The sequence below is a fragment of the Mytilus edulis genome, chromosome 6 (assembly GCF_963676685.1).
Source record: "Mytilus edulis chromosome 6, xbMytEdul2.2, whole genome shotgun sequence".
NCBI classification, from domain to species: Eukaryota; Metazoa; Mollusca; class Bivalvia; order Mytilida; family Mytilidae; genus Mytilus; species Mytilus edulis.
The window spans coordinates 60,207,620-60,231,840 of record NC_092349.1 but is presented as its reverse complement, the minus strand read 5'-3'; the positions used below and the strand labels follow the sequence as shown (position 1 = coordinate 60,231,840).

At 32.9% G+C, this 24,221-nt stretch overlaps 1 protein-coding gene across 2 annotated transcripts in view; it reads right to left on the bottom strand.

Moving 5' to 3' along the window:
- Positions 1-4,382: 4,382 nt before the first annotated feature.
- LOC139528015 (uncharacterized) overlaps positions 4,383-24,221 on the bottom strand; it is a 41,637-nt gene continuing 21,798 nt past the window's right edge. The window contains exons 1-5 of one of the 2 annotated variants that reach the window (XM_071323787.1): positions 23,967-24,107; positions 23,771-23,878; positions 22,186-22,282; positions 15,408-15,906; positions 4,383-9,818 (exon numbers count right to left, since the gene is read on the bottom strand). In XM_071323787.1, the coding sequence (XP_071179888.1) occupies positions 6,239-9,818; positions 15,408-15,906; positions 22,186-22,282; positions 23,771-23,878; positions 23,967-24,083 (4,401 nt within the window). In that variant the 5' untranslated portion in view covers positions 24,084-24,107 and the 3' untranslated portion in view covers positions 4,383-6,238. Of the gene's footprint in view, positions 9,819-15,407; positions 15,907-22,185; positions 22,283-23,770; positions 23,879-23,966; positions 24,108-24,221 lie in introns of those variants that run through there. The other variant, XM_071323786.1, reaches the window with a different exon arrangement.

Genomic DNA, 24,221 nt, shown 5'->3' with positions numbered 1-24,221 from the left:
TGTATATCACTCAAAAGGTTAAAATATAAATAAGGACTTACATATAACATTTTCATAGATTAATGCAAACGATTGGTTGAATAACTATCTTTACAAATCTGAGGATCAAAAATGCCATTCAGATAAGAATGGCATTGAACCAATTGTAAAAATATTATATCAAATATATTTTATGAGAAAAGCAATTTTTCATTTGAACAAACCACTAAATAGTGAGGTATTTATTTACTTGAATAACGATATTCCTAATTTGGTCTCATCTTATATAAATCATGATGACATAAAGTCACTTTATTTACTGTCATAAAACGCGCTTTTATGATTGCTAGACCTATCACTTTTATTGATTTTAACCTTCTCTTTATATAAAAACTGATAAGAGCAAACCGATCTGAAAGGAAATTGGTCATTAGATACCTCTAAGATCGCAGTTACTGATTGTTAACAACTTCTACACGAAACAGCTACAAAAAGTAACATTGTTAAAAAAAACTTCAATATTTGATTATGGCTTAGATGAACTTTCCATTTATGTATAAAAGGAAAAAACTGAATTTCATAGAAATAAAAACAATGGAGATAGATTCAATCAGAAACGCATTCATTGAAAGGAAAAAAATTCATGTCCAGGTTTTTTCGGCAAAGTCTATGATACCAATCACCAATTGCATGAGACCATCTTTTATAACGAACCGGGTAGATTCAGGCACATAGAAATGCATAGAAATACATGGACATGTGAACGATCTAATCCAATGTTGACTGAAATGAAACCCCAGAAGAATCGAGGATATAAAATATGCAGAATCCTTTTTGGACCATTGTCCATTGTTTAACACTAAAACATATCTTAAATTTTTGGTCGGAATTCAGCCTAGATCCCTAAAATTTCAAAGGACGATTGCACATATGTTGAAGATGTGCATCTGGCTATAATGGAAAGAGGGACAAATATACCAGAGGGACAGTCAAACCCATAAATCGACAATAAACTGACATCGCCATGGCTAAAAATGAAAAGGACAAACAGACAAACGATATTACACATAACACAACATAGAAAACTAAAGAATAAACAACACGAACTCCAGATTAATAGGGAATGTCTTATCATGTTACAAGACTTTGAATCTTAGTCATTTTTCAGAAAAATTAAGTCAAAAAGACTAAACCATTTGATACTTTGATCAATTTTTGTATTTCAGTTGTTTCCTGTAATTAGTTAATACTTCAGTTTCATCATGTACATCTTTTGTATAGTTATTTTATAAATTTACTGTTTGCAAAAGTATAAATTATTCTAAATAATAGGGATGCTCTGGTAACTTAACAGAAAACTCTGGCCGTTTTTGGCACAACTTTTTTTTATCTTTTGGTCCTCGATGCTGTTCAATTTCGTGCTTGTTTCGGCTTTCAAACTTTTGTATCTGGGCGTCACTATTAGATCTTGTGTGGACAAAATGGACTTCTGGCGTATTAAAATTTTGAACTTGTTGCCTTTTGTTGGCTGTTGTTCGTGTGTTTCTTTGTCAATTGTGTTCTCCAATTTATTTATATTGTAGTCCTGTGGTGTTGAGTTGTCATTTTAATGTTATATTTCACATGGCTATAAAAGGGGAGGTTTTGCATGCCACAAAACCAGGTTCAATCCACCATTTTTTCCTTTAAAAATGTCCTGTACCAAGTCAGGAATATGGCCATTGTTATATTATAGTTCGTTTCTGTGTGTGTTACAATTTAACGTTGCGTCGTTTGTTTTCTCTTATTTTTGAGTGTAAATTGACATTGCGATAAGACGTGTCACGGTTCTTGTCTATCCCAAATTCATGTATTTGGTTTTGATGTTATATTTGTTATTCTCGTGGGATTTTGTCTGATGCTTGGTCCGTTTCTGTGTGTGTTACACTGTAGTGTTGTGTCGTTGTTCTCCTTTTATATTTAATGCGTTTCCCTCAGTTTTAGTTTGTTATTCCGATTTTGTTTTTTGTCCATGGATTTATGAGTTTGAACAGCGTTATACTACTGTTGCCTTTATTTAAAACTTTTGCTATGGCATGGATTGAAGTTGACATTTTGATTTGATCTAAAGATGTAGATGATTCCTCATAATGCACATTTAAACTACTAATATATTGAGCGTCATTGATGAGTCTTATGTAGACGACACGCGTGTCTGACGTACTAAATTATAATCCTGGTACCTTTGATAACTTTTTGACCTTCATTGAGTAGAAGGTCGCGAATGATTGTCTTAGTCATGGTTGAGAAAATGAACAAGATTGTGAAATTGAAGGAGTTTTCTGTCGAGATGATGCTACTTTGACAGATTCGCTTAAGGCATTGATTGACTGGCCGATTGTACTACCGATTTATTATTATTTCTGGTTTTACCAATTTTCGTATACTTAGTATTTCGTGGGTATTCCATACCACGAATTGAAAGGGTCAACGAACTACAAAATGTATATGGACTTTTACGTTGATCCTTGCCAATGCTTAAAGATACAAATTTTACTCAATCCATGAAAAATGGTACCCAAACATTAATGAATCCCCAGTACTTCACTAATTTCATTAAAAATAAACTTCGAAGATACCAAATGTGAAATTTTTTAATAGATACGAATATATAGGAACATCAAACCAGACCTGAATATATAACAAATCTTATCTATGGTATGCTGTGTTTCTAACTGTTGATCGTTGTGATGTCTGTCCGTTTCTATTTTTGATTAATACTATCCCTCCCTTAATATCGTTTTGTCTTTACTCATCCAAGAATCTGCATCGAACGAAGCCAATCCCAATTTTTTTTTAGACTACTTTTACTAGTTGTGTATCACTGTCTGGTGAAATGTCATTACGATAAAGTGGGTTTATATTTACTAATTTGGTGATTAAGAAAATTCGTTAAGATCATCTTTGAGAAAAATCAAACTCCAGTACGACAAAATACGACTGAAACTCTTTTTTGCCTTGATTTCGTGTTTAAACTCGAAAATGAATCACTTGTTAAAATTTATATCACGTATTTAAGACTCTCAGAATTAGAACCAAAGGTACGACCATCCAACGCTGAATAGTATCTTTTTCATCTAAAATCCATGTTTTCCTTTTTTCACACAGCTTTGTCAAACCTGTTCAAACTTTCAAATTTATTTGTTTTTAACTAACAACGGCAACACGACCATTGCAACTTATATAACCGGGACTATTTACCTTTCCAGGACATTTTAGTTCCAGTCCCTGGTTGTTTTTAAGATTCGTGTTGCTTAATTTGTTTTATTTTCTGTGTCGTGTTTTGTAGATTGTTGTTTCTCTTTTGATGTTTTTTCTCATCGTTGTGTTATTGTTTTATATTTCCCCTTCCCACCAGTTTTTTGTTGTATTTTATTTTGGAATATTATCTTCCTTTATATCGACCAGAAAGAACAATTTATTATGGCAATCTCGTTCTTTCAAAAGATTTCACAATCACACTGGAGTTCCTCATCGTGTACCTAACTGGCTCCACTAGGTAGTAAATTTCGCCGATATAATAACTGTCTAAAATACAAAATTTCATAAGAGCAATGGCCTTTTAACCACTCTTTGAATCGCAATATGTTTTGTATCTGAACATGCTTATTAGCATTAATTACAGTAACTTACCATTCTATTCCTTGTCTGAGCACTTAAAAAAAGCACTTGGTTAAATGCAGTTGATTGGAACATGATACCTTCCAAAACGATTTCGTTCGAAAAACTGTTTGAAATGAAAAAGGAAGATACCATAGAAGTAAAATTGATTAGATAAACAAAGACGGAAAATACCATGACCAAAAAAAAAAAAAATAAGGAGATACCAAGACAAGACATGCAAGGGGCAATCAAAAATCATAAGTCAAAGAAAAACAACAACACGGTCAAATAGAAAAGTAGAAATAAGATCCAACAAGACACTGCAAAACAAAACAAAAAACAAAGCAACACTACGACAAATCGAGGTTAAACAAAGGCAACAGTAGAGACCGCTGTTAAATACTCATAAATCAATTATGTGAAAACAAATCCTCGTCACAAACCCAAATAGTGGGGAACACCTCAACTATAAGGTGAAAACAGAGAAATAACAGACACACTGGACTGCTTCAAAAACAAACCTACATGGAAACGGTCTATTTGATAGCAACTGCTATATTCCTGACTTGGTATATGGCATATTACAAAAACATGGCGGGTTCAACCTAGTTTAACTCAGTTCCCCGAAAGATCAGCATTTGCTCCCCAACTAATGATACTCCTCGTGTTAACACCCGGAAAGTTACAATCAGAAACAAGGCTTCATACATAGAAGATTAGGAAATGTCTAATCTAAGACATTATAAAATTCATAATACAAATGATAAGTTATTTTCTTTATTTTATACTGTCAGCAAGTCATTACAGTCACAAAAATACATAAATAAATAATCACAGACATAGCTTTAAATTATTGATAACACAGGATTTCATCTACACCTTATGAGGGTCACCTCTCTTTAGTCTACCATGTGTGAATTGTCTCTCTTAAACCAAATATACCTATAATACTGTTATAAACACACCACTACCTTGCAGTTTGGGTCTACATACAATCTAACTCACACACTAAGCTTTCATACCAAGCCAACTATTTATAAAAATAATTCTATTTTATCTAAATATAAATAGGATCACTTTTCTTCTAATCTAGACCATGTTAAAAGTCACCTGTCAATCGATAAATAACGAAATACAGACCTTCAACTATTTTTGTCTCTAAAAGTCTGCTTCAGGCACAAAATAAAACATAACTGTTTCACATGTTTCCAGCCAAAAAATAAATCTTGACTAACCAACAAATTTGAAGAATTATATCATAATGTGGCCAATTAACAGATGCTTTTTAACTTGAAAAATCTAGAACCAATATTTTGGGAATGCACACTTCTTATCTTTGTAAACGACTTGCATAGACAAAAAGTGATAGCAATGTATGCACCAAACAAAAATAATATACAAAAATGGAATGTAAAGATGGAAAGTTTAGTTTCGAATTTACTCATGATAGAAAAAAATCTGAATTACTGGCAAATAAACATGCTCGTTTGCATAAAATACGAAATTGATTATTTAAATATGAATATGAATTCGAAATACCGTAATCATCAAGTAATCGGCACAAACAATAAGAACTAATTCCATTGTCTGTGGTTTTTGTAACGTGTACACATCTTAAATATCTGTACTTTTCTAACGTTTTAGAAATTTGTAAAATTATAACATTATTAAATGAAATGATTTTTCTCTGTATACATTAATTCTCTTAATAGTTAGACAAAATGTTTAGTAGCAATAACCTATGACGAAAGACATTTGTTAAAGTAAAGAGGGTAAACCTATCAAAAAGAATGAAATACCTTTTCGGGTTGTGAAATAAGTATTTCAATAAACTATAACATTTTATTCAAGGTATTTCTTTGTTGAACAGGGAGCTTCTATACAAGCGATGATTCATGTAATACAATCCTTATATTGAGATAAAATCCGTTTAATTCAAATTATACAACAGGATTTAATTTTCTTTTTTAATTGTTGGATTTGCAAGATAACAGATTTTAAGTGGTTATTTAATGTTAAAACTTCACCAAAAATATGTGTAATTCTTGTTTAATATAGATACTTATGGAAACATAAATAAAAACAATATTCCAACTACATCCAACTCTTTTAGTTTGTTCAATGACCTTGTCTAAATGATGGTAACCATCAAAATATGGACGCTCCGCAAGCAGTCCTACCTATAATTGAATTAACATACTAATTGACAAACAGAATTTCCTTGGGTAAAAACCTTGTCTGATAAACAGACTCCATATCAAATAACTACATATACACTGAAAAATTTACTTAATCCTTTTTAAATAATGTATATCGATCCATCAAATTTCACTTAAAATTTTAGATAAAAATGTCACGAAATGAGATCAGCTGAATGAAATGGTAAAATAAAAGATAAATATCACAGACAGATTATGAATGAAAATTCCAAATATAATAAGTTATACACTCTTTTTCTTTCCTGTATGTATTATAAGACCTTCGATCCATGTAATGCTGAAATAATATAGTAGCTCCAGATTAAGCCTATATGTTGTATCTTTTTCAACGCAGAATAAAAGCACGACTGCATACATGTATTACAGTTAAATGCCTATCACTGTTCAGAATATCGTTTTTACACATACCCGTCATCTTCACCAGCCGTGTAAGACCATGTCTGGGAAGTAGTACTTGATAAACTAGATGCCGATACTGCTCTAATTAGTTTTGAGGAAGAGCGTGAAGAATTGTCTCTTGGATTATTCAATAATGATGTCCTTCCGGTAGACAGCGGCGTTGCTATTTTAGGAACCGGTGTTTTAGAACCCGACCCTGATCTATATTTATCACTTTTGTCAGAGCTACTGTCACTTCCATTATTTCTTGAATAGAATCCAACCTCGTTTCCACATTCATCATAATCATCAAACACGTCCCCATTTAAGCCACCGTTTGACATATTACTTCCAGAGGATTGTCGGCTATACGGATTGTCTTTTTCAGTTGCAGCACATAAATTTGAAAAAGACCTCGACTTCCCTGATTTAGACAAGGAAGCGGGTGCAGGAATCCTGGTTTTAGGACCATTGATATCATCTTTTCGTGGTTTAACATTAAGCATTTCTTTAATTTTTGAAACTAATATTGTGGCATGGTTAGAGTTTGACCTTTTGATTTGATCCGAAGAAGCAGATGATTCCTCAGAATGCATACTTGATCGTCGAGAAGATGTTCTTGACCTTGTTGGAGTACAAGGTCGTGGAGGTGTTGATGCAGGTCTATTTATAGGTTGAGAGGACGAACTAGACCGTGACATTGACGGTGTTTTCGGTCTAGACGGTGTACTTTTCACAGACTCACGTGACGGTGTTGATTGTCTACTTGATGGTCGAGATGGTACAGACACTTTCCTTTTTACATTTTCATTACTGTCTAATGAATATTCATCATCATTAATGCCATTTGTAATATCATTCGGAGCTGTTCCTGGAGTTTCATTCACAGAGGCCCGTAATTCATTCTTTCTCATTTCTTTGAATAATTTATCCATGGTTGCATACATTTCTGGGTCTTCAGGAGGCGCTTCAAGAGCTTCTGTGTTTAAACTTATTCCATTGATTGGCAGTGAAAGTTCTGCCTTGATTTCGTCCAGTGACTTTGATTTATGATTTCGCATGTCCATTGGACTTGGAGTTTTTGATCTCTGATAGCCATGAGACAAAGACTTGTTTAATTTTGACCCATGACGAGTCTTGGCAACAGTTTTTACCGCATCCTCGACCCAGGCTTCGGTTCTTTTATTGATAACATGAGACCCATCAGTTTTGTTTACAGAAAGAACAACTTCACCGGACTCATTTCTATTTCGTGTTCTGTCAATACTCTTACTCCGAGTATTTTGTTGTGTAACATCAACACTTTTCGAACGCAATCGATTCCGTTCTGTTGCATCGATATCGTTTTGTTTTGATCTTCCAGCAGCAGGAGATCTAGCTATAATTCGACTAGAACTAGGTTTAGGACTTTTATAAGCCGATTCTCCATTTCTTTGAACACTTAAACAGTGTTGTCCTTTGCTCCTATCTACCATGATAACAGTTTCTTCGTCAACTGCGGTTTGTCTGGAAAGTCCACTAGGAGTTATAGGTCGCCTTTGTACGACAGGGCTAGATGGCACTGTTCTGCTTTGTCGTGGCTCGCTGAAGTTAGCACTCGTTCTTACATTTTGCTTACGTGGCGTGTTGTTTGTATTTGTTTCATTAAGGTCCATTTCGAAATTTTCGGATCGCCTCAAAGAATGTTCATTTGGACCAGGCGTCCGTGACCTTCTGACTGGTTCCATTTTACTTTCAGATTTGCTGGGACCAGGTGTTATTGCTCGTCTCTGCATGAACTGACTAGTGTACGTTCCATTTGTAGCTGATGGCGTCTGAGCTTTAACAAGAATACTTGATTTACGAGGAGTAGGCGGTCTACCTGTACTGCTTGTATTACTTGAGCTTTGTGATGATACAACAGCTCTACCAGACGACAACGAACGTTGTGCTGGCAACGATATTCTTCTAGAGGGCGCTTCTGTACTTACAGGTGATGTCTGTTCCGTGAGAATTGAAGACGTCAAATTTTCAATCGATCTTGTAACAGTTGTAACATCATCATTTATTAATTTTTCTGCTTTTTCCTTAAGTTCTTTCAGATTTCCAATAGGGGTAGATGGTCTTGGTATTAAAGAGGGTGTACAACGCCCTGAAGGTGTTGACGGACGAGGAAGTACACGATCAGTGTCATTATTAGTTTCTGGCAAGATATTTTCAGATGACTTTTGCTCCACGGAATTTTCTCTACTGTACGGGTTATTTCGCAGAAAATCTGATGTGTTACTTGTTTTCTGTTCCGAGACACTGCTTGACTGAAATGTTTTCTTGAAAAGGTCAAATTTACTTTCCATTGCACTAGAAGAGCCATTATTTTCACTTGTAACACTTAAATCCTTTTTATTACTGTCTGTTAATCCAAGTTTATTTTGAACATGTTCAACAACATTATTAGATGACGTAAGACTACCGCCTTGCTTTCTCCAGTATTTAGAGTCATCAGCATTTATAGAAACATATCCAACATTTGGTTTAACGTCCTCTTTTGGAGGCAAATACGATCCATCGCTTTTCATTGTTACACTTTTAGATCTACCAGACATAAAAGAGGAATTTGTTTCACTTTTATTTGATTTAAGTTCTGTGCTGGTTCGAAACGATGACGGCTGAATTTGAGTTGTGTTTGTTTTTGGGGTGTCATCGGAATCTTGTGAGAATCTTGATGCCATCATTCCCGTAAAACTTCCCATTGAAGATTTGTCACGTGATGTGTTCACCTGACTATTATTCGGTATCGTACTATCACTAGTGTCATATGACTTTGTATATGTTTTTGAAAAGTCTTTGGATTCAAAAACACTTGTATTATAAGAAGGATCATTTCCTAAATATGTTTCTGTTGAATACCTGGAATTAACAGTACTTTGATTTGCCAAATCACTTACATATTTTCCTGCTGCGCTATTTTTTAAAGAAGAATTTCTACCTGACGGTTCACTCGATACGTTATTGTAATTAGATACATCAGTTGGTTTAATGTTTGATGTTGGTGTCTTGGGTCGAGCAGAAGACACCAGTGTTTTCGGGTGAGATGATGAAACTGGCGTTTTTGGTCTGATTGAGTTTGTCACAGATGATACTGGTGTTTTTGGTCTTGCAGAACTAATTGGAGTCTTTGGTCTATTCCAAGAACCTGACGAGGAGACCAACTTTTTCGGTTTCTCGGGCAATTCTGGCTTTTCTAAAATAGTGTGATTTTTTACACTTCTATGATTTGAATCAAAACTTTTGGAAACATTTGATGCAGTTTTAGAATGAGACCACGTTTTAGATTTCGAATGATCAGCGACAGGTGGTTTCTTATTTGTATTCGCTGAATAGTTTCTATAACTGTCAGTACTACTTTGAGACCTAGGCGAATCTACACTAGCCTCGGAAGTTTCTCCATTCGGTACAGATAAAGCATTATTCAATAAATTTTTAAACTCATCCAGAGTCATTGTACTAATTTGGTCCATACTCGGTACGGAACCATTTGAACTTTCGCTATTTCCACAAGAATCCATATTTGGTTGGTGTGGTAGCTGACGTCGTTGTAATCCTGGTGTATTTGGTGTAGACCTATAAATAGAAATAAAACAATAAATAGAATATCAATCTTAGAGCACCTCAAAATAATAAGTTATTCATTTCAGTATCATATCATACATGAGCAACACGACGGGTGCCCCTTGTGGAGCAGGATCTGCAGCACCTGAGATCACCCCCAGCTTTTGGTGGGGTTCGTGTTGCTCAGTCTTTAGTTTCCTATGTTGTGTCTTTTGTAATATTATTTGTCTGTTTGTTTTTTATGTTTAGCCATGGCGTTGGCAGTTTATTTTTGATTTATGAGTTTGACTGTCCCTCTGGTATCTTTCGCCTCTCCTTCATATATAAATTTAGCAACAACAGTATACAAAACAGAAAGTACTATTCATTGACTATAAAACAGAAACCTATCTATTATTTCAAAATATTAAAAATGGTAATTAATTCTTCCTACTGTACGCAGTTTTCTATAATTGAGCTTAGATAAACACAATATGTCTTTTTTGTGTGTAAACTTAACTATGAGAGTATTTGAGTAACATGTCCTTCCACTGTAAGATATGTATGACAACCACAAAATAACTTAAAAACATAAAAAAGGGTAAAGGAAAAGAATTTATATTTTTTAAAACGTTCAAGAAAAAGGGCACTTACTTATATATACACTAGTGACATAAATCTACTAAAAGTTAACCCAAAGCCCTTTTATTTCGACATACAGAAGTTATACATTCGTTCACTTGTTGTTTTCCTTAGCTTCCGATAATTTATCAAAATATATGTCCTTGTAGCGTTTTAAAGCTTTCCTCACAACAAATGATCATTGATAAGATAACATATTTTAAATTTATTTTCAAGTTTTGTTAGACACAAAAACATGTCTCCGTGCAACCAGTATAAATGCTATTGTTCTTCTCCCTTTTCACTCAAAAACATTTATTTTTGCACAAAACGTTTTTTTACTTTTTTAACTTAACAAAACAGATATATGTATTATGTATTATGTATTACATAGAGTTTTTTTGTGTTTCAAATATTTTGTATGTTATATCTTAACATCTTTTTAAGAACACAATGGCAATAGCTGTTACCTATACAGCCGATGTTACCAAAATAAACTTTAAATGAGTATAGACTCTACAAAGGTTTAAAATTCGATTGAAAGATACCTGAGGAAACATAGGCGGATCCAAGGGGGACTGGGGGCCCGGACCCCCCTTTCGTGTGAAAAAAATGGTTGATTATATAGGGAATCCCTGAAGCATGACTGGAGCGCTCCCCCTTTTATGTCAGTCAGCGCCCCCCCCCCCCCCCTCTTTATGAAAAGTTCTGGATCCGCCACTGGCCGAATTTTGCTAAAAATTTGTTTTCGTTGGAAACCTGCTTAATATATTTACAATATAGTATATGTTAAGGTTTTTTTTTCTCAAAAATAAATATGCAAATTCAACTGCTTTTAAATAAATCCGTATTTATACTTGTATAAACCAATTCCTTGATAGACATTCATTTTATTCAGTTACGCTCTTTATGAAAAGTTCTGGATCCGTCACTGGTCGAATTTTGCGGAAAGTTTGTTTTCGTTGGAAACCTGCTTTATATATTTACAATATAGTATATGTTATGGGTTTTTTTTCTCAAAAATAAATATGCAAATTCAACTGCTTTAAAATAAATCCGTATGTATACTTGTATAAACCAATTCCTTGATAGACATTCATTTTATTCAGTATACGTTATAGAAAAAAAATCCCGTTAAGACACATGGCCTTCACATTATATTTAAAAAGTATTTTATTTGCATTATAGTTTGTAAAGTCAGACAAATACCATGTATTTCTAAATGGACACCAACGCAAAGGTACTAAATAAACTACAAGTATTCATTTTTAAATAGTTGAACAAAATGTGTCTTTATCTGAAATCCTCCAAGTTGGGGGTAAAAATGTAAACTTGGACACACAGAGTACAATTTATTATTTCCGACTGATGAAATATGAATTTACTGATGATTCACGTCGAGTACAAACATTCACTGTTAGTGAGTTCGTGTACTAAAACGTTTGTAGATTTTAAAAGATCAGATCGATATATGACGGGTTTTAATGGAATGACTATGACAATTTTGGTTAAAGAATGTTTATTTCTTAAATTTGGAATTATCTATTCACACCTATACATTGTATTTGGTCGTTGCGTTTGGAAGTAAAGAATACTCTTTTTACAAATGTTTATTGACAGAACAATTTTTTTTTTCAACTACAGGGACTAGACTGATAATTGCTGCCTCTAGCTGTATACCTCGTTCAGAACTGAAACAGCAAATAGTCTTCTATAGGGATCATTGACTACTATTTTGAGTGTCAGTGTTGTCGATTCAGCACACGAATGAAAGTATGCGTTGGGTCAGCTCATTATAATGGCAGTAAAGCTTAATGAAATACTCAGTCCTATTTATGTTCATAATAAACAAAAAATATTGTGTAACGTAATCAACTACTTTTTATACCTTCTACTGAAGCCTATTTTGCATATAAATGCACAAATTTCTCCACTTTTTTGCAGTTAGTATACAAATGTAACTTTAAAAGATAATATGCACTTGTAAAATGTTTTAATCCAAAACTGTACATATCTTGAAGCAACTAATTAAAGGTTCCATTCGAATAAAACTGTTAACGATTTTACGTTGACCAGGTATTCCAAATAATGTTCATGTCTTGCGGTGGGGGAAAAACACCAACACCATCGAAAACGAAACAGCAGGTGCATAACAATACAAGTAGCATAACATATTTCTTTTAGCTTCCGTTCATTTGCTATTGAAAACTCCAATCATAAATACAATTCAAAACCACAAAGAGATGCAAACTATCAATTTATAAAGGAATTCTATCAAAGGTTCAACTCTTAAAACCGTATATCAGAATATAAGCGCAACTCCTGCTGTTTTGTCACAAATAAGTTTGTTTGGATTCTTGAGGAAATATATCAATAAAATATGCATGAGATCATTTAATCCCCGATTATACCCCAATCCCAAAAAAACATATCAGACTTAACGTATTTACAATAATTGTCATTCATTTTCAAGATTATTTTTAAATTTTCATTACATGTCTATTTGAAAAGATAAATACATTTTTTAAGAAAATCTAGTTTAATGAATTTAATAGGAGTGACCTGTTGAACTTTCGGTTTTAAAATGTTTTATATACGTATTTCTTTTATATAAACTGTAATTGCTTACTAAATTGTGTTTAGCAAACAAAAGAATTTCAACAGAAGGTTTTATATCTACTTTTGTGCCTATAAAATTTTGACAAAGTGTGTTAACAACAGGGGCAAACCAATATATTATCGTATGAAATAGCACTTCAAAATCCAATTTAAGTTGATTACTGGAGATCGGCCAAAATTCAAAACTTAAATTTATCCTAGATTGTATTCTGACAAATTTCAATCGATAAAAATTTCATTAATATAAAAATTAACTAATTTTGGCAGCGTTTTTGATGAAGTCATGAAATACGACTTTTAATCTACGAAGTCTAGGATAAACCAATTAAGGTAACAATACTATGTTAGATTTATCCATTTCAAATCAGGTAGTGAAGTTATGCTTTAATCCAGATTATCAGCATATTTCTATAATGCTAATCTTCCTACTTGTAATATTAATCATATTTTTGTTATTTTATGAAGTCTTACCAAATAATACAGTTATTTTATATTTAGTCTTACCAAATAATAAAGTAATTTTATAGAGTCTTGCCAGATAATAAAGTAATGTTATGAAGTCTTACCAAATAATAAAGTCGTCCTTACTTATGTACTTATTTGAAAACATGAGACCCATTTGAATACTAAAATTTAAATAAAAAATCAGCTGAGTCAGCTAAAATTTCAGGCAGCTATTTTTCTTTTGACTACGATTCCCCGCCGTGTAATTGCTTTTCAAATATGTAACAGGAATCCCGATGCAAGACGTTTTTAATACTAAATTAAATAAAAAATCAAATTGAGAATGGAAATAGGAAACCAAAGAGCAGATAACAGCCGAAGCCAACCAATGGGTCTTAAACGCAGCACCCGGAGGTGGACCTCAGCTGAACCCTAAATAAAAATGTGTACTAGTTCCTTAAAAATGGACGTCAAACTTTAGGGGCCAGCTGAAGGACGCCCCCGGGTGCGGGAATTTCTCGCTACATTGAAGACCTGTTGGTGACCTTCTGCTGTTGTTTTTTTCTATGGTCGGGTTGTTGTCTCTTTGGCATATTCCCTATTTCCTTTCTCAATTTTATTATCCAAAACATATAAATGAACCGTATTTATATATATTGTAAAAGTATACCCAATTCTAGTTATAACTTTTATTTTCTTCTTTATTTTTTAACTAATTTATTTTTGGGGTAGTGAGCTTGGTGCATGTTTTTCGGGGATCCTTATTTTATATAGTAAAGTAGAAAAGTATTATTTTTGTTCATAGATTTTCCTTTCTTGATAATAATTAATATTATCTATTCTGGTAAAATAAATCCTACTCTTCGACAAAGAACACGCATGGAGACATCAATAATAGACCTAAACAACAGACAAAGTCTATGGAATGTACCAATTGATTTTGTAGGCGATTCTATCGTCCCTATATAGTATCTGTTTATAGAACTAAAGGGGATAAGTAATAATTTAAACAGCTTGATGTGTGTCTGCATAAAGTAGCTTAAATATCTGATCGAACAGGACATTCCTGTATGTTTGTATTTAATAGTTATCTAAATTATGTATTCAAATTGAAATTTTCTAAATTGATAGGCGTACAATGAATTTATATTATACAATGTCCATTGCAAAGATCCTCAACAGATACAACTAGCATGACAAGTGTGGTTTCTTAAAATCTTTAAGGTAAATCTGCCTTCAAATCGGAAGGGGGTATTTGGACAAGACAAGGTCAATTTATAGTCAAACATTGATTGAATATTTGAACAGCTAAGTCAAAGAAGTTATCAAAAGGGAAATTCTAAACTGAAAATTCAAAGATAAATTGATTTCTATTTTAATAATTCATTGTTTTGTCAAAGAAAGTTTCATATTTCATCACAAATAAAATGTCAATTTAAATTGTTAGAAGAAATAGGTAATATTACACAAAAGTATTGTGTATAGGTTCGAACATGTCTTCAAAATTTAAACTAAATACCACAAGTTTCGCTATTGTGTACGACAGTATAAAAACAAACTGACGATTTCAAAGGCCCCCTATAGGATAATGGATGTATAATTTCATTATATCATAAAAATAGGCTTAATTAAAGTGAAAAATTAAATTGTTTGTCAATTAACAGGTATTGATTTAACAGTTTCGACTTGTTAAGATTTGCAATGTTCAAACTATGTATTGATTATTACCTTAATGTATTTGTTTACCTTTAACGGTTAAACGAATTCCATTTAAACACTGGTGTTGAATTCATTTAAAAATGCACATATTATACAAATAACTTCGTTCATGGCTATACCAGTCTACTGTTACATTGACTTATTCATTCATTTTAAATATATAGATATACTAGACATTTTACAAGAAACAAAGAATTTTTTTTAATTCTATATTCTTACCTTGATGTTGCAATAATTTTGTGTTTTGACGGCGTCGGAGTTTTTCTAGCAGGACTAGGTGAGGTGCACCTTTTTGCAGGTGCTGGAGATGAGCATCTTTTGATCGGAGATGTTGGTCTGTTACTAGGTATCCCAGGTACTTTTGATGATTTTGTATTGGACGGAACCGGTGACGGAGATCTCAGTTTATTATTTCCCGGATTCGACACAGAATTATTTTTAGTCACATTCACACTAGAATTGTTACTGCAATTTGATGACAAACTAGATTTACTACTACTTCCAGATAAGTTCGGTTGAGTGGGTAATTTCCTTGGATTAGGTCCAGGGGAAGCACTGCGCATGCGTACAGGTGAAGGCGGTCTTTGAGCACCTTGATATGAGTTGGAAGCAACTGAATGTTTTCTGGGTGACTTCATGGAACTTGGAAGAGTCTGAGACAAGACAGGGGTACTGGATCTTCTAGGTGTGGTCGGTTGTCTCTGACCAGCACGATGACCTAATAAATAGACAAAAATATATTGTTGGCTTTTAAACTTATTCAATGTTACTGACGTACGTGTAAATTCTATTTAAAAAAATTAAAATGTTATACAATGTTTTTGTTGAAAATTAAAATTTAAATAAATAAATCAGAAATGGAACTAAATGATTCGTGAAGATACGGATGATATGCTTAATTTAATACAAAAAATCTATAAACTATAGATTCAGTGTTGATAGTATTAATAATCGAAGTGACGCACTCAAAATTTTCTTTGTATAATGAATTATGTCAATAATTTCTTTTAACTATTTATTTTTCACTTTTAGACACAGGATAATGAATTTGTCACTAACTATAGTATTTGAACTGAAGTTTGAATACTTCAAAATAATATTTACACCGCAATTTTATAAGCGAAATGTGATTAAAGAAAATAAGGAACTCCTTTTTAATTGTATTCAAATTTTGGCATGAATAAGACCGGTATGGCTTAGTACTTTTTCAATATATATACTCAAATGACCGTTCTTAGTTTAAACATCTGTGTGTCACCTACTTAAGGGTTTTTGTATAAAAGTAGGCTCTCTCAAGTACCTGCCCCTCCTGTGCAGCTACTAAATATTCGATAGATCAGGGATTTTGGGTTGTTTTTTTCCAAGGAGAACAAGAATGTGTCCATAATACACAGATACCCAAATTGCACTGTCATTATCTATGTTCAATGGACCGTGAAATTGGGGTCAAAACTCAAATTTGGCATTAAAATTATAAAGATCATATCATAGGGAATATGTGTTCTAAGTTTCAACTTCATCAAAAACTATCTTGACAAAAAAAAATCTGAAGCGGGACAGACGGACGAATGAATGAACGGATGGACGGCTGAACGGACGAGCGAACGAACGAACAAACGGACACACAGACCGAAAACATAGTGCCCATAAATAGAGATTAAAAACATGATATATGATTAATCTGATAAAATTTGAGACAACTATAACACATATTAAAGTAGTCTCAGATGAAATTAAGGATATTAGGATGACAATCTGTAAATTTTTCGTATCCTGTACAATTATTTATTTATCAATAAACATCTTTATAACTATTTTAGTCAATCAAATTACTATTTTGCCGCTGGGTTGGAATTTATAGATAAACATATCAAATTTTATTGGTTTTCATTTAACCAGCTACGAAAGCCGGTTATGGCAAAGTAAAAATATATAAGAACAAAATGAGAAACGGGGTATACATCATGATCAATGAGACAGAAAAATAAACAACACAAATAACCAACAGAAGCAGATGATTGTCTCATTGGCACTCATACCACATCTCCTTATATCTTATTAGGGGCACCCCTTTTGGGGCTTTACATATTATAATGCATAGACTTTCTTGGCGCTTCCACCCCACATTTTTCAAAATGCATGAACTATATACATATGACCAAAACATAACATAAAGGGAAGCATAACATAGTTTTCAACAATGTTCAATATACTCTGTAGTATAAACTTTAAAGTCAATAAAATATTATTATTATTATTTATCGCTCTTCCAACACTAGAATAGACCCTCATCATGGTGGGTGTGCTCTCTTATTTATTTTTGAATGATACCAAATTGATTAACAATGGAATTGGGTATCAAATCTAAAATCTTTCTATAAAACTGTCGTGACCTAAAATAATTAAAAGGTTTAAGGCAAATGACAGCTTTTGTTTGTGTAATATATAGCTGGTGCACTTAAACTGCAGTCAACACACGAGATACTATCACCGACGAAGTCTTTTAATAACATTAATTACTGAAAAATAAAAGAGGGAAATAGTGAATGTACACATGCAAGGTCGTTTGACAGTAGAGAGAAAATACTAAAACTTGGTAATTTTATTCACTGACCATCCGAGTTCTCTAAATGACCAGTTGTCATGGAAAAACAAAATTCATGTATATTGAAATATTTCACATCTATCTTTTGGTGATAAGAAATTTTTTATAACCTTTAGCTGTTGTAAATATTTTTGACATTTAATATTCTAAAGGTTTTCAATATAAAGATGGTTAGTTAAGCTGATGCATACAGTCTCACACACCAGCACTTACACCTCTGACCCTAGAGATTTTACAGACTGTATGACATATCAAAGCAATAATTCAAACTGGCTTAGAATGTAAAATCTTCTTTTGTATGATATGGTAATCTATTGGATTTCTTCTTCGGTGGATGAAACTAATAATTAGTGAAAAATATCCATTCTGCTATTCTGAACTGAAAATGAACTTTGTAATCTTCAGGTGTCTCAGAAAATTAATATTTTTACGTTGGGGAGGGACGTACGTATAACAAAATTCTTACAACAGAATTTGCTGGTCGGAGTCCAAGTAATCACACACTTCATAAAGACAAAATCGCGGCATTATTGATCGGAATTTGATCAAACTTGACACGGTGGGTAACACTATGCTTAGTGATAAATATATAGACAATAACTGTTTAGTGTCTTTAAATATCAGCTGTATTTGTACGAGGCTAGGAAACAAGGTGTATGCGAGCTTTTAGCGAGCTACTACACCTGTTTCGAGCCGAGTACAAATACAGCTGATATTTAAAGACACTAAACAGTTATTGTCTTTATCCTGCAATTAATTCTGTATATTGTTTGTGTTTTGAAAGACACAAACAACTATCATATTTCGCATTTTTTTCCCGATTTGTAATCCTTTGAGGCCCGCGTAGTAATATCAAAATGATTAATCACACATTACGCTGAAGACGGGTTCGCAAAAAAGAATCTCGAATGGTCAATAATAATACATCGCTTAAGGTGAATAATTATCTATTTTTACATAACAACTAATTTCAACAGTAAAAACAAATAACAAAACATTGTCAAATTTGAGACAGAAGTGTACGACTTGTCCTACGCTTCAGATTTGACATTCACTAAACATGCATGCTGAAACTGACATGGTTGATTTTGTAACACAATCATACACATTCAAGTTTTGAAATCGACAATTGTCATCGTCATTGGAATGCACCTGGAATACACATTCTGAGGTCACACAGGTTCAAACAATACTCAGTCCGGCAGTGGGCGGAGCTTTAAAGCGATATCTGTATAGTATACAGATACAGCATAGCGATATCTGTAGGGCTGTATCTGTATAGTAGGACACCCAATTGCAGGATAAATAGATATAAAACCATTGATTTTCTTAATTGAAGTCCAATCGATCCATTGTTACAAGATAGTAATAGTTGACATGAAATACGGTTAGTTGACATAAAATACGGTTATTTTTGTAATTTTATAGAACATCATTATTACCTTTATAAATATGTACCCATCAATCCCCACGCCATTATCGAATGTTTGGCTAATTTCTAATTTGAAATATGACGCAAATACGGTGACATTTATCTCTTTGTTCGTTAATTGAAACATACAACAATAAAGGGAAGCATTTTTTTTTAAATCTGATGATCTGATGTATTGAAAAGGATGAGTGGAACGTTTTTTCGTCTTCGTGCCATTTAATTTTCAATTAATGCCCACTTCTTCAAAATTTCGTTTTTTTTAAATAACGCAAACAGCAACATACAAGTTTTCTTAGTCGTAGACAATAATAATCTTTAAACTCGACTTTCGTTTAGGGGTGAATATGAATAGAGTAAATAATTGAAATTATCTCCATACTTGACGGTATAGAAATCCGTTTCGTGCGAACAAGATACCATGTTTTTAAATAAGAAAAATGTTCCAGTGTCAATACGTACAATCATGGACAAACTTCTTACAGCTAGAGTCTATCATTATTATATTTTGTACTTTTTTAACAAATACATCAAAAAGTATTTACATATTGAACTTTTTAAAGGTGTGAAAAATATAACTATAAATATATTTCATTTACATCATTGCAAAATCATTTTCTTTAACTTTTTTATACATTAGTCAATCCTCACCCAATAAAAAACAAATTACCGTTCTAGATATTAAGATTGTCGTCAATATGAATATAGGAAATATAAGTATCCTGAAGAATCGAGATCAAAAAGAACCAATTAGTTCATCCCTGTCAATTAATTTGTTCTTTTTAATGTGACAAAGTAAGTTATTTATACCAAATAAATGTGTTGATACTTGCTTATGTCAAAAGTTTCTTTCTTTGTGTACTTAAATGACTTTTAAAGAATACCCTTTTACTACAAACTGCCAAAATAAAGATTTCAACCCGTTTAGTTGGCTTCTAGTTTCTCAATTATCCAGTTTCTTGCGGCAGATTGAGTTACAAGGTTCACGTCCAGTCGCAACTATTTCAAAACAAAATAACTAAATTACTGGAAAGTATATAATCACTCAAAGTGAACATACCGGTTTTAAAGTCGAAAATGTTTGACACCCTTGGTGGAAAGAGAGTATTTTGAAGGGGGCAGATGTTTTGCTTGGTAATATAGGCCACCTAATGAATCCTACTTATTGCAAGGATTTGTGTACGTCAAGAGCCTTTAGAGGGCATGCCTTTTCAAATAAGCGACATCACTTCGACATTCTGAGCAAGCGGGTGCTGGGTGCAAACGTATTCACCACAACCAGTGGCGGATCCAGGGGGTCCGGGGTTGGAACCCCCCTTTTTTGGACGATCAATGCATTTGATTGAGAGCATATAGTTGGAACACACCCCCTGCCCCTTTTACTCTGAGTTGTGAAGCCCCCCCCCCCTTTTTTTTTAAATGGCTGGATCCGCCCTTGCCAACAATTCAGACGAACGCCCCTCGTAACGAATAGTATTGCCAGTCAGGAAAATTCCTTATTTTAATACCATGGTCAACCCTACAGATAAAATAAATATGGTCATATATATATCGTGTGCCGTGAAATATGACAATTTGTGTGTCGACTGTTGTGAACAACTATTATACTGAAGCTTTGATCTATATAATTGCACCGATTCCACTGTGAAGAAGTCCGGTTGTAAGGCTATAAGTATTGATATATACGACCTTTCCTTTATACTTAATGAACGCTCATTTCAGTACTTAGCAGATTATCATGATAAAAATCAAAGAATTAAGAACTATTTTCACCCCAAATTAGACTTAATTTAATTCTATGACGTCACAAATAGCTTCCCAATACACACTATAACCGGGTGCAGGAATGAACTAACCACTTTGGATTCCAGGTTAAATCTACTGTAACCTCAATAACAAAATAGTTTGTGATATTAGAAGTATTAAATGGCTTATTACAGTTGTGTATTGGGAGTCAATACGGCTTTATATTCGTGACAAATCCCGCTCCAGATTTATTACAGGTATATAAACGAGGAAATCTCTGGTCCAATATTTAAACAATTTAATATTGTTTTGACTCAGCGATTATCCAACGAGAAACTATTAACTGATATGCAGTTTTGTATTCAATAGCTTGATGTATGCATGTGGATAATAGTTTGGCCTGATTACAACGAGTTTTGATTCATTTCAGGGTTTCAAAATCATGAGATTTTTATTTCACACTTCGTTGTACTTTGATAAATAAAGACTTTTAAAATGACAAATTTACAATCAGCACCAACTTGGTATACTTTCTTCACAATTTTTGTCATACGGGATAATTTATATAATTTCTTCACCTTTTGTTATATTTCATTCCTTTTTTGTATTTGTTTTCTTTCCTCGACAAGACACATATATGATTTAAATACTCATAAAACGTTCTACAACACATATTTCTAGAATATCCACGACGATATTTGTTATTGTCCCAGAAGAACCATAATCAATGTATTAAAACACTTGAAAATCATACCTACGTGGACCATGAAATCTTGCGTTTTCTTTAACTCATAAATAAAAGCTTAAATATATAGGGATACCATCGAGAGGTTTTCCAACAATTCAATGTAGTTCAAGATGAGCATGAAGAACTGAATAACCAATCAACACATCATGTGTGGTATATTGTATAAAACATGTGTCACGTCAACTAAAATTTCGGCTACAAAATACCGTGAGCAGACATTTTTATACTTATTTCAAATCTCTATCCAGATTAAGATTTTTCCTTTGACTTTTTATTACTTCACTTTGTATTATGCATTACCCCGGCCTGCCCTACTGGAAGTGACAACACGCCCACGGTGATTGTGCACGGTATTGGCGACATGTTTCAACAACCTACCGCCATAGTTACATTGACACGGATCATATTTATATGAACGTGACAACACGGTGATTGTGCACGGTATAAGTGACATGATACAACAACTTACCTCCAAAGTTACATCGGCACGGGTCATGTTTATCGAGGTAGTGTTCTAACGTATCCCAACCTCCACCAACTCGAATCATCACATGCTTACGTAATATCTGTAAAAGTAGAGATAATGTTAAACGTTTAAAACCTCGACAATCTTTTTTTTTTCATCATACGTTTTAACTATACCTAGTGGGTATCGTAAAACCAGGGACTTTCTATATTCTATAGTATAGAAAGTCCCTGGTAAAACAGACAGTGCTATATACCCTTCGGGTTAACCAAGGTTTAGTCCATTCTTCTAATAATGTTCGCATTAAACGTTATAGCGCTTTTTGTTTTGTGTTCAGATTTGTGCTTGTTTAATTAAAATCTTGTTTTAACCCTCTTTTAGTTCACACGTTTCCTATCAGTTTAATTTCCTAACGACTAAGATTTTTATGCTGAGATACAAAATGATTACATAATACATGAATTATACAAAAAAAAATTAAAGCACTTTATTTGTAAAAACAAAATTAGTTGTCAGTAGTTTATTATATTATATTATTGCTTCTAATTAAGAAATTCGTTTGAAAATCGCTCCATAATCAAATACAATTAGAAACCCTATGCAGTCCAAAATAAAGCCTACGGTTAAAAAGACTGTTTAAAAAGGCTATAATTCTTGTAAATAGAAACGTCTTTCATGTCGATATGTATCGGATATGTATGCAGATATCGATCAACACATTCTCTTTTATTAACTTTGATTAGCTCTTTAACATGCATTATCGTTTTCTTTAAACTTGAAGTTTTTCTACACTAAATGATCAATAGACTACATATCTTCGTAGATTCAATGAAAATTACTTAATTAATATAATTGAAATTGTCGCTAAATATCGCCACACGGCATTCAAAATTATTTTGAAAGGGAATGACAAATCGTTGTCCTATGGCATGGAATATAAAACCTATATTTTTATATTAACCTTAAATTCGTGCAATAATTATTTATTCGTGCGTTAAGTATTAACATTTTATTTTCACCAGCGATATTTATTTTCGGTACTTTCGCGAGTAGAAAAGTAACGGGAATTGTCACGATTGTGTAAAAATTGGACCTTTCTTTTATGAATTCCATCAAATAAATACGAAAATCTTGAATCCGCAAAGTGGACTAGACAGGCTAAAATTCGAAATAAAGTAATTTGTGCACTAAGTACTTATGTGGTCTTATCTGTAAGTACAAAACTGACCCTGCCAACAGCAATTAACACGTTCAATAATTAATAATTATTATATTTGTGATAATTATTATATATGTCATTTTAGAGCCAAAAATTAAGCATTATCAGTCAAACTGCTTGCTTTGGTATTACGCTTTAAACTGATCTGGAAAATATTCAAATATTGAAAATATGTCGAAAATTTCTAAGTCATTCTGACTTCGCATACTCCAAATTCCGTTACCTCGTATACTTCTTTCTTATAACTGGAATTCACGTCTCTGGAGGAGAGTACCAAATAAAAATGATGGAGTATCTTTCACAGTTTAATTCACTTTTATTTGATCGGTGCCAACCAATATCTACATTATATATACATTATAGCCTTACCCGAACAAATACTAGAGTCTGAGAATCTCCAATTTTATATTTTCCTTCTCCAACTTTTATTATTGGGAACTGGACGGGACATGTACACCTTCCCGCCAACCATTTCACCTGAAAACAAAACCATAAAATATAGAATGCGACAAATTCTATGCACATAAGCGATGAAATCGGATGATATTTTTACATAACATCTTACGCATCTACTGATGTGGGTATCTTCAACAGTCGTTAACTTTCCATCATCATAGAATTCAAAATTTTCGTCCATAAAAATACTTTTGGAATATTTTTCCTTCTGCGTGATACAAGCCATTATTCTGTATATTGATTGTGAAGGAAAGTAAATAATTTTAACTATACATTCCTCTTGTTTGTGTACTATAATGAGACAATAGGTAGAGTTTTGCATTAAGTTTTGTTGGTTCTTTAAATGTATAGCAACTATTATCAT